At 44.5% G+C, this 10,695-nt stretch overlaps 1 protein-coding gene across 9 annotated transcripts in view; it reads right to left on the bottom strand.

Annotated features, from left to right (window-relative positions):
- Positions 1 to 4,800: 4,800 nt before the first annotated feature.
- The window catches only part of Spats2l (spermatogenesis associated serine rich 2 like), a 167,390-nt gene continuing 161,495 nt past the window's right edge, over positions 4,801 to 10,695 (bottom strand). For 6 of the 9 annotated variants that reach the window (XM_028765626.1, XM_028765624.1, XM_028765630.1 and 3 more), the window contains 2 exons: positions 8,306 to 8,526; positions 4,801 to 5,715 (listed from right to left, as the gene is read on the bottom strand). In XM_028765626.1, coding sequence (XP_028621459.1) covers positions 5,320 to 5,715; positions 8,306 to 8,526 — 617 coding nt within the window. In that variant the 3' untranslated portion in view covers positions 4,801 to 5,319. The remainder of the gene's footprint in view (positions 5,716 to 8,305; positions 8,527 to 10,695) is intronic. The other 3 variants (XM_028765631.1, XM_028765627.1, XM_028765629.1) reach the window with 1 other exon arrangement.

Below are 10,695 nucleotides of genomic sequence, written 5' to 3'. Positions count from 1 at the left end.
CCTGTCTGTCTGCTGGGTGGTCTCCTGTCTGTCTGCTGGGTGGTCTCTTTTTTCAAGCCCTAGTATTTATCCTTTCCTTTTCTGTAACAGAAGGCCTGAGGCTCCTTTTCTAAGAAGACTTCTTATAGTTCTGGAAGCTGGGAAGTCTAAGATTAAGGAGCCTACATGTAGCATAGGCCCTTTTCTGCTCCATCACATGTTGGAAGCAGAGGGGCAGGAGGGTATGAGAAAACAAGACTGAATTGAAAACCTCTAGGCCTTTTGTATTGACATTAGTCCACTCAAGCATGGAGCCCCTGTAAACTAAATGTTTCCCCTTAGTCCTTGCCTTTCAATACAGTTGCATTTCAGAACTCATGATTTTGGGGGACACAGAGCACACAGCATTGTTGCCACTAGCACAGTGGCATCGTTGACATTTTGGATCGGAGAGCGCTTGGTCATTGGGATTGTACTTGCACTGGAGGATAGGTGGTGGCACCTGGTCAGCAATCAGAAATGTCCTCAGACTTTTCCCGATGCCTTCTGCAAGTGGCAGTGTCTCAACTTGAGCATATAATTGCCTCTCCTCATTAGGGGCAAGTATGAGAAGACTGGAGCTGGCAATTGAAGGCAGGAGTCGAACTAAGAGGGAGGAAACCAGCAACAAGAATGCCAAGAGGAAGGTCGGCTTGCCTTTACCTCCCAAATGCTAGGATGATTACAGGTATGCGCCACCATGCCATGCTTGCTTTTAGGAACACTTTATTGTCTGAGCAAGTATTTACTTAATAACGACTAAGGTGTAGTGCCTGGCCCAGCACTCAGATCCTTTCCAGCTGTAGCAGCCTTGCGCTACCCCTCTGCCATGCTGCCCCCGCCATGTGCCCACCCCCACCACCATCATGATGGTCTGCACCCTCAAATCCTGAGCTGAAATAAATCCTTCTCCTCTTAAATTACTGGTTTAGTAACAGAGCAGCAACTAACACAGAAAACGGATACTAAGACACGGTGCAGTTGCTGCAAGAGACCTGACTCTGATTTGCAGGCCTTTGGGGCTTGTGTGAAGGAGAAACAGAGATGTGTTTAAGGCTACAGGCTAGTGGGGCTCGAGTATGTCATAAATCTAATTTACAGTTGCGTATCTCAGGTTTAAAATAGGATGGCTTATTTTATTTTTGACAAGAAATGTTTTTAACTGTTTGTTTAGTTCTTTGCTCATTGCCACAGTCATCATTCTGAATTGTGTGTGTGTCAAAATTTACTACATACTTTTCCCCACATAAATACATTTTGTTTAGAATTTTGTTTTATGGAATCTGAGTGTGGCAATTTCTCCTGTAAAATCTGAACCTGGTGGTAGTGCCAGACTTCTTCTAGGCTATGGGAATAGGCAGGCCTCAGATAAAGAGGCTTCTGGAAATGATTCTAAAAGAACATGCAGGAAGCTTGCGTGGTGAGAGCAGCTGGGAGCAGTGCTGTTCCTTTGCAGGATGACTAGATTCAGACCCCAGGCTCTGCCCATGGCGCTGCAGCAGTGAGCCTTTGTGGATGGGAGCCGAGCCTCAGCAACTATGAGTACACAGACACATTTCTTAGGACTTATAAAGACTTGTTATGAAAAGCAAGAAGATAAAGAAAAAAAACTTATAATGTCTTGTAAGTTATTGAAGTTGCGCTTTAATTTTGTGCTATTAAATTTGTGCTTCAGATTTTTAGTTAAATGACCCCAGGACCTTCCAATCAATCCTTCACACTTGTTTTTCCTCAAACATTAAAACAAATAAAATGCTCAATCCTTTCAGGAAAAATCAACTATATTGGTCAGTTAGTGAACGATCATTGCTTCATTTGCTATTTTGTAGGCTGAGAGATGTTGGAGTATCCAGCTAGCACTTTTTTGTATCAATACTGTTTCGTCTTGGGGTCATTTGGAATTATGGTGTTCCTATTTGTGAATTTTAGGTTTTACTCTGAATGGGGGAGGGGGAAAACCACTGCATTATTTTATGCACTAGAGCTGACACTAGAATGTCTGTTGAAAAGCAAAAAGTGTTTCCCTTGCTTGACACATGAGGGCACCATAGGCAGCCAGCAAAGCAGGCACTGTGTAAAAGGTGGTGGTGGTGGTGATGGGGGTCACAATGCTGTGTCTGTCAATAGCAGTGAGGAATCTGTATTTTCTGTACAGTTGGGGACCAGCTCAGCCTCTCATCCCCCACTGAAAACTGGTCTAGGAAGGAAATAGAGTTTTTGGTCTCTGTTTCTCATGATCAAATCAGGATTGAGGTTCAAATCTAGACTTATAGAAAAAATAGAATTCTCAAGTCCTTTAACAAAAACTTGTAGCTGGTAACTTTTCCCATTAACCTGTGTTTAATTAGAACTCCTGTTTCTGAGGTGAATAGAACCTCTGTCTGTAAACTGAGCTTTCAATTAGGACTAGTGTTACTAGTTTCTTCCCTTAAACCAAGCCTTTACTGAGGGTCAATTTCTTAGTGGTTAAACACGGGTGCAGGGGACATTCTCATGGCCACAGAGTGGGAACAGATTCTCCAGTGAAGTGTAAATTTGGAATGTAACTGGGAAGCCAATAGGGTTTGGATTTCAGAGTCTTGACTGCAGATCTATGTAGTGTCATGTAGGTGAGTTCTGAGGTTATGCATGCATTATGAGTATTAAGCAGTTTTGACCTCTGTCAAAGAAATGTTTTAAAGAGAATTGCCTACTTCTCTGACTTCTGTATCTTAAGTAAAGATATAGGTAGTGTTCATAGCACTTGGATTTTTAAAAGAGGTTTACCACTCTTTATTGAGAATGGCAGAATTGGGCTGGAGAATCACTCAGTAGGTAAAATGTTTGCCATTCAAGCATGAAGACCCGTCTTTGATACCAATAACTTGCATAAAAGCTGGTGCACGCCTTTAATCCCAGCACTTGGGAGGCAGGCTGGCGGATTTCTATAGGCCAGCCTGGTCTACAGAGTGAGTTACAGAGAAACCCTGTCTCAAAACAAAACAAAACAAAACAAAACAAAACAAAACAAAACAAAACAAAACAAAACACCAACCAAACAAAAAGCTGGCACACATTGGGAATTCCAGGGCTTGGAAGGCAGCCACAATGGACTCCTGGGATGCTCTAGCTAGCCAGACAAGTGAGCCTAAAAGCCTCTGGCCAGGGAGAAAGAGAGACCCTATCTTAAAGAAGACAAACAAAACAAAACTAAGGTGGACATCTCCTGAGGATAAACAATACTAGAGCTCGTTCTCTGGTTTCCCCTTATTATGCAGGTGTCTGAACATACATACATGCACGCATATGTACACACAGTGAAAGACATTAGAATATGACTTAGGATTAAACAAGTGGTTCTACAGAGGTGAAGAAATGTGACAGAGTATTTATTTCACAGACCTGACTTTGGTCTAAAGTGCCTTATCACCATTTTAAAACACAAACTCGAACATGCTCACATGCCAGAGTCTAAGGCAAACAGCAGGGGAAAATATGATCAGGTCTGAATACTTTTATCATTCTTTTGTTTCTTACCAGTGATCTGGGAGTGCTTGCTATGTTCTTGGGAATGTGTCTGAGTTTTCTTGACTCCAGGGCGTGGGAGAAGATAGGAGTGGCTGGATGGCACTCTGACAAGCAGGCACATTTTTCACCTGGCCATTTTCTTTCCTTTTGTAAGAAGTATCTTCCTCCATCTTTACAGCTGCCACATTTCAACGGACATTTTTCAGGGGTTGAGCAGAATCTTGCTACACAAAACTTGTGTTAAAAAAAAATCCTTCTGATTTGTAAGATATAAATTCAGGGTCTCAGGCAGGGTAAACAGATTTCGGTCCTAAGCACTCATCTTTTCTTATTTGACTGAGTTTCTCTTCCTTCCTTCCTGGAATGTGACTTGACATTTTGAATTCCTATTAAATCTCTGGGTATACTCAGAGACCTCAGAAAGCTCTGGAGAGAGCAAACATTCCCCTGTACTTGGCAAAAGAAGAAAAAATGCCTGTGTGGCTAGCAGGCTCAGCTGTTTGGAGGACAAGAACCAGTGAACCTGGATTGTCAGAAAAAAAAAAATCTCAAGGTGGAGTTGAAAGGGTGCATTTGCACATGAAAGCAGCCAGTAAAGGAAGCCTGGCAGTCAAAAGATGGGGGGACTGAGGCCCTGTGGTTTTGGGGTACTCTATGCCCACTCTTCTTTGCTGAGGCAACAGTAGCTCTTCTCTACATAACCAGTGCTTCTGGGGAGGCCTCGCTTCAGTGTGGGTGGACTATGGTTAGTTTATGCTAACTAACATATTTGTTAGCTAGTTTATGCTAGTAGCTAGTTTACCCCATGGATGACCTACAGTCAGGTCTGTAACAAGTAATAGCATGTCAGAGTTTTGCTGTGACCTCTGACAAGACCAGTGTCCCACACAAAAGCTGGTGAGAGAGCTCAAGAGTGTAGTCATTATTATCATTCTGAATATAGTGTCAGAATATGAAGGACAGCATTCAGAACTAAGAGAAAGGAGCAGGAATCGTGATCAAACTGGACTCTGGGTAATGAACCATTAATCTATTGTTTAAGCTAGGCTGAGGTAAATTTCGTTATGTTCAAGTTTCCATCTACCATGTGGCATCCAAGATGACTGGGGTGCGTAGCACCTGTCCCTATGGCAACTGAGGGAATATCATTATTTCTTGAGTTCTTATTTCAAAGGAAACAGAGCTTTGCACCGAACTTCTGATCTCTAACGTTTTCTCAAAAGTGCTACAGAGAACATTCAACAAGGTAGGCATCAATAAAAGGAACAAGCCAGGTGTCAAATGCAGCATATTTTAATTTGTTTCAAATAAAGCAATATATGTTTATATATATATTTATATATATTTCAGAAAAACACCAGATGTTAAATTCTACAAAAGCACATGTGTCTTCAGCAGATCACGTTTGTCTGATCAAGAATTTCTTGTTTCAACATTAACTCTCTAAAGACAACCAATGGATTGACATCACAGCTACAACATAGGTTGCTGACTGAGCCTCTGATCTTCAGCCACATCTCGATTGATTTTTCCTAACAATGAGTAAATACTGGCTGGCTAACACGATGCAAAGTCTTGATGAGGAGAAGCAAGAACAGATCAAGCAAAGCCACGGGAGTTCTGAAGCAAGCTAGAGCAGAGTATTAGGATTAGGACTAGTAAAAATGATTGCGAGAGGATGACACAAACATACGGGACTTGTATATTCTGATTGACTCTCTTTTGGCAGCGATTGGGTCAGCACCTTGGGCAGGGAACCACAACCAGGCAAAACCTGCTCTCTTCTTTCCCAGCTCAGGCCACCAACGTCACAGCTGGGACGGAGAGAACCGTGGCCTCTGTGGAAACTTCTATTCTAGTGGGACAAAGATTGCACTGTGAAACCCTACCGACATTACCCCGGAAAGGCCTGGCCTCTAAGTTGTCTGCCGCATGCTGCCTTCGACGGGCCTTTTCAGAATGTGGTGGGGCCTCTGGGGCCTTTGTTCCCATGGGAGCCTCTTGGTTTTTGGCACCACCTTTGTTTTTGGGACGGAAACCATTATGTGGCTGTCTTCTGTGTTCGTGTCGGTTGTTGCTCTTCACCATAGGATCAGCTTCATTCCCACCGCCCTGGGACTTGGCTGGACCATTTAGCCTGTTGTGATACTGTGGATTGTATCTTCGTCTTTGGCTGGAAGGTCCATTCTGCTAAAAAGAGAAATGAGGTGTCTGAAGTCAACAAACCACAGAAGACACTAGTAGGCATCAGGAAAATCTACCCCCTAAATCATAGATAAAGCTTTTCAAAACACAGTAGAGATAGACAACATGCAAATAGGTCAAGTCGACATAATTATTGATCTAGAATCACAGCCTTGTAAATGGAACTGAAAGAAAAGTGCTTATCTTCAAAGAGAAGAGGAGGAGGGGAGGAGGAGATAGGAAAGTAGGAGGAAGAAGAGGAAGAGGAGGAAGAGGAGGAAGAAGAGGAGGAAGAAGCAGAAGCAGAAAGTAGCCAAAACCCCAAACCTAACCTAACCAAACCTTAAACCCCAAACCCAAAACCCCTGTATGCTTAAAATGTAATACAATGAATGTGTTTCATTTCATAGTTGGGCAGGACATAAATGGGTCTGTACCCCAAAAAGTTCTAAGTTGAATATTCTGTACAGTCTGTTTTTAAATTTTAATCACATATATGAAGAAAGAAGTGACATTCTGCCTGTGATTTTTCTTCTCCAAAACAGGTTTCCTAATTTATTTCCAAACAACCATTCTTACAGTTCAGAATTACTTCAGGCAAATGCAGGGATGAGGTGTACCTGGGAGACCTCTGGGAAAGTACTTAATGTGCTATGGTCACAGAGGTAATTTTTCTAAAACATTTTGTAATTTAAAGCCAATCAGCTCAACGCCTCAGACCGAAAAGCAATTCCTTCAACAAGCCAGAGCAGCCAGACACATAAGGAGACTGGTAGAAAGGCAACGACAGGCCTAAGCTGACTGTCCATGTAAGCTAAAGACTCCAAGAGTCCTCGATATCAGCAGCTAACACTGAGAGGTGACGGAGGGATGGCACTCAGGAAGTATGTCACTACGCCTCGTAAATCACAGTCATCCTTGAAGGTGATGACTCTAAGTCACTTCACTGTGTAGATGTGGATAGTTAGTTTACAGGACTTGCCTGGGTCTGTATGTAGAAAATAGTAGAACACCCTCACTTTCTGTGCTCTTTCCTGACAAGACTCACAAGCACATAACCGACACACAAAGCTATGTTTTGAAAAATCAGACCTCTTAGTATTAAAAAGGCAACATGGTGAGTTATAAAGCTATAAGGTTTTAGATTTGTACACAGTGACTCTATGATACAGCTTTAGGATACAATAGCACCCAATAATCCAGGTCCTAGACCAAAAGTATTCAGTGTAGGACCACATCCTGTCTGAATGCTTCTCCTTCACTGCAGCATCCCACAGTGAGAGTGGGCCTTGCACACAGCAATGTGGACACTTGACTTTACCTAAGCTTACCCTAGTCTCATATCTTTTGGATATAGGGGTGTGCAGATTGGCAGCATGCTCTTCCCTCAAGGCGGTGGACCAAAGAAAATGGTTCAAACAGTCCTTGAGAGTAGGCTTGGGAACTCGTGAGAGCAAAATTCTAGGACCTCAAATACTGGAGTGTGTTCTTGAAGGGAGAGTGCTGATCCTGGGTGGGTGTCACACCAGCCTCACTCACCTCTCAATCTGTAGGAAAGATGATGATGTGGGTCTCATAACAGTTACTCTGAAACACAGAGCCCTTCTTGTTGGTCTTTACTGCTTTGTTTAGATATATAACAGCTTAAATCAGCCATCACCTGAACACTGGAATCACTGAGCAGAAAAAGGATCTACCGATAGCAATGGATTTGGCTTTCTTTGTTTTTAAAGAAACCGAGTAAGGGAAACTCTTGGATTAAAATTTACACTTGTGTTCATTATGGTGTTTGGGAGCAAGCATGGAGCAATGCAGTGAAGGCACATTTAGCCTGTGTGTATTTCTATAGTGCCCCATACCAAACTGCTACTGTATAGCTCATGATGTCATTCAGGACCACAGGAATTCCTGGAAGCATTGCTAGTGGGAACCCCTAAAAGGCCAAGGAGACCCAACAGGGTATCTGCTAGACAGCCACCAGTCTGGAACACTGAAGAAGGAAGTTGCAGAGACCGTGAAAGCTATCACTGTCATCTGCCCAGCACCCATGTCACCAAATTCCATTTCTTGTTCATCTTTTAACCGCGACCTACTATTTCCCTCTCAAAGATACAACAGAGAAAGAGGAGGGAAAGTTGTACTGTTAGAGGCCGTGGGAGACAGGAATGAATCAAGTCGTTTTGAAATATGTGTGCTTTACTGAAACTCCAAGTAAATGAAGTTGCACTGTCTTCAATCTGCTCCTGAGTCACTGGTTTCCTCTCGATAATAGTGATCTGCTTCTACATCTCGTTCCTATATCTCCTCGGGGCCTGGAGATGCTGGCAAGAAGGGCATGAGAGGACTGTCTCCATTAGGTGAACCAGCTAACACAGCTGGACACACAGACAGAGGTAGGAGCCTATAAGCATGACGAGATAAAGTCAGGTGGTGCTCCTGGAGCCGGAGGGATCCTGGCCAGGACCACTAGCTCAGTGGCTAGTAGGTTCATTTTCTTCCCCTGGAAATGGATGGTGGTTTCCTTTCCAGTACCACGGACCAGGATCTGCAGAGGCCTCTGCAGGCAGTGCTTCAAGGTTCTCCCAGAATGGCTTACCTGCTTGTTAGTGGGCATGGTCTGGTGACACGCATCGGCAGTGCTGGCAAGACCGCTCACCATTTTGGGGTTCGCTGCTTTTCCCTCAGAGGGCTTGTTGTGACCAGATGACTTCCGGGCAAAATTCCCCTGTTTCCCGGAAGCTACCCCATGAGTGTTCAGCAGAGGCAGCAGGGAGCTGCAGGGGGTTCTTGAGGAATAGTTGTTCTTTGGATGTGTGACTGCAACAAGGAATGGTTGGTGTTAAAGGCTGGGCCAAGAGCTCTGCTGAGCCATTAGAAAGTACTAGAAGAGGAAGAAACTGGCGGGAGCTCCATACGAACATTAAGGTTTACTCTTTAGGATATAGTTTGAAAGGACAACAAGGTGCTTAGCGACCACCATATTCATCCCTGAAGAGTCCCTAAGCAGTGATCACAGCAGCAGCATCCACGATGAGAGGCATTTGTAGGAACGGAGACCTATCTGAGAGACTTAGAGATTACTCTTTAGGTCTAGAACCACCACTGATAGGGAGATAATGACCCTGTGACGGTCCCTCTCTGCTCCATCCATGAGTGAATTCTGCCGCTTAGCTCCCCATCACTCAGCCCATTTACACTGCCCTTATCAGGTCCTATACTATTTGGGGCTGCTAATACGTAAGGATGAGGGGCTGACAGGGCTCTGTAGGCTGCGAGCATGGGAATGGGTGGGCACTACGGGCTAAGAATTTTGTTGCTTGGGTCATGAGTATCCCTGATCACTGGGCAGGCCTGCTAGCCCCATGCACCTTCTATACTCCACTAGGGCTACCTGAGCCAGCCTTTAACTGCAGCTCTGCACCATTCCCAGCGTGACGTGCATGGCAGGCGGATCAGCCAGCTCTCTGTCACACACACATTCAGGTCAGGCAGGTCTGTTCAATGCTTATCATTGCCAGTTCTGTTGTTTTTGAAAGTGGTGATTTCAGGCACGATGATTTCTATGTGATTACGCTGAATCGAGGCCAGAGGGAATCAATTCCAGGATAAAGCCGTGACTTTTCTCTCACAGCTCACTGGGATTCAAGTGCCAGGCTGGACAGGAAGGCCTCCTTCTGAATTTTAAAATTGTCACCAATTTTTAAAAGCAATTTTCTCTGTTCCCTTTGTTGGATCAGACTTAATCCCAGGGTTTGGCAAGAGGATTAGGAATGGCTAGCAGGGCTCACAAAGTGTTAGAAGCAGAAAGGACAGGGATGTATCTCCAGTCCCTTCATTTTGTAGGTTAAGGTGTGACAAATGAGTGTGGGCTGTCCAAACACAGCCAGGGGATTTCAGCAGCTCCCAGGCTCCCCGATTCAGTTGCGTGTGGCCATTATTTCCCGTTTCCCCTTCTGATTGAGGAGCTGTAGCAATGCACTCTCCATGAAGGACCTTTGTGAGGATTACTGTCACAAACACTTGAGGCTGTCTTTACATGGACACTCTTGTAATTTGGTAAGGGGCTATTTCTCTCACTAGATGGCACTCAGAGGAAAGCCAGTGAAGTGCCCCTCCCCCTCTCCACCTGAGCTGGGCGACTCAACTCCAGATTAGAGTCTCACTTATCATTGGATTAAAGTAGAACCTAGGATGGGCAGGTTCTTTTCCAAATGTCAACCAAACTGCTTGTGTGGAGATGAGACAGAAGCTGAGGATGGAGAAGGCCCACAGGGAGCGTCTGCCATAAGGGAGGCAGCCTATAAAGAGAAAGCTAAGAAGTACAGTGAGAGAACCTGACGGATGACAGAGATCCATGAGCAGGAAGCTCCCCCCCAGAAGGCCCCCCCCCGGCACTATTCTTTGGGGCACAACTGGAAACTATTTGCAGGCTACAATCCGAAGGCTGGTCACATCAGTTATACTTAAATAAGTTGGCTAAACATACCAACATGGAAAAATGCCTACCACCTCCTGTGACCAAAGTAAATCGCCTTCTGATACATGCATGCAGTGTGTAACAGGTAGACAGGACATACATGAAAGTCTGAAGGTAACCTGGAAGTAATGGCATGTGCTAGTCAACACAACTCGTTAATCTGTAGCTCAAGTTTATGTAATATTTTATCTAAAGGGGAGAAAATGAAATCTCAATGTAAAAACAAGTACAGTCAAATCTTGGTTTTCTGCCAACTGTGAGGTTGGGGACAGTTGTTGGACCTTCTCTGTGACTGTCCTCAAAGCCATGTTATCGGCTGTCACTCATCCCCACCTCCCCTTTCGGAGTACAGGAAGCAGCAGCAGCCGAGCCTGCTGCACATTAGCCACTCTAATTAAGCTTAACAGGGAACAAGACTAAGCTAATGGCTGACTCGAAGCCTTTCATTATCTTCAGCTACACTCAGCAGAGAACCCAGGCTAAGCAGGGTGGGGGCTGGAGGGTGGGGG

Source organism: Grammomys surdaster, unplaced genomic scaffold, assembly GCF_004785775.1.
Source record: "Grammomys surdaster isolate TR1022 unplaced genomic scaffold, NIH_TR_1.0 165, whole genome shotgun sequence".
Classification (NCBI taxonomy): Eukaryota; Metazoa; Chordata; class Mammalia; order Rodentia; family Muridae; genus Grammomys; species Grammomys surdaster.
The sequence above is the reverse complement of the archived record's forward strand: the minus strand, read 5'-3'. Positions and strand labels throughout refer to the sequence as shown.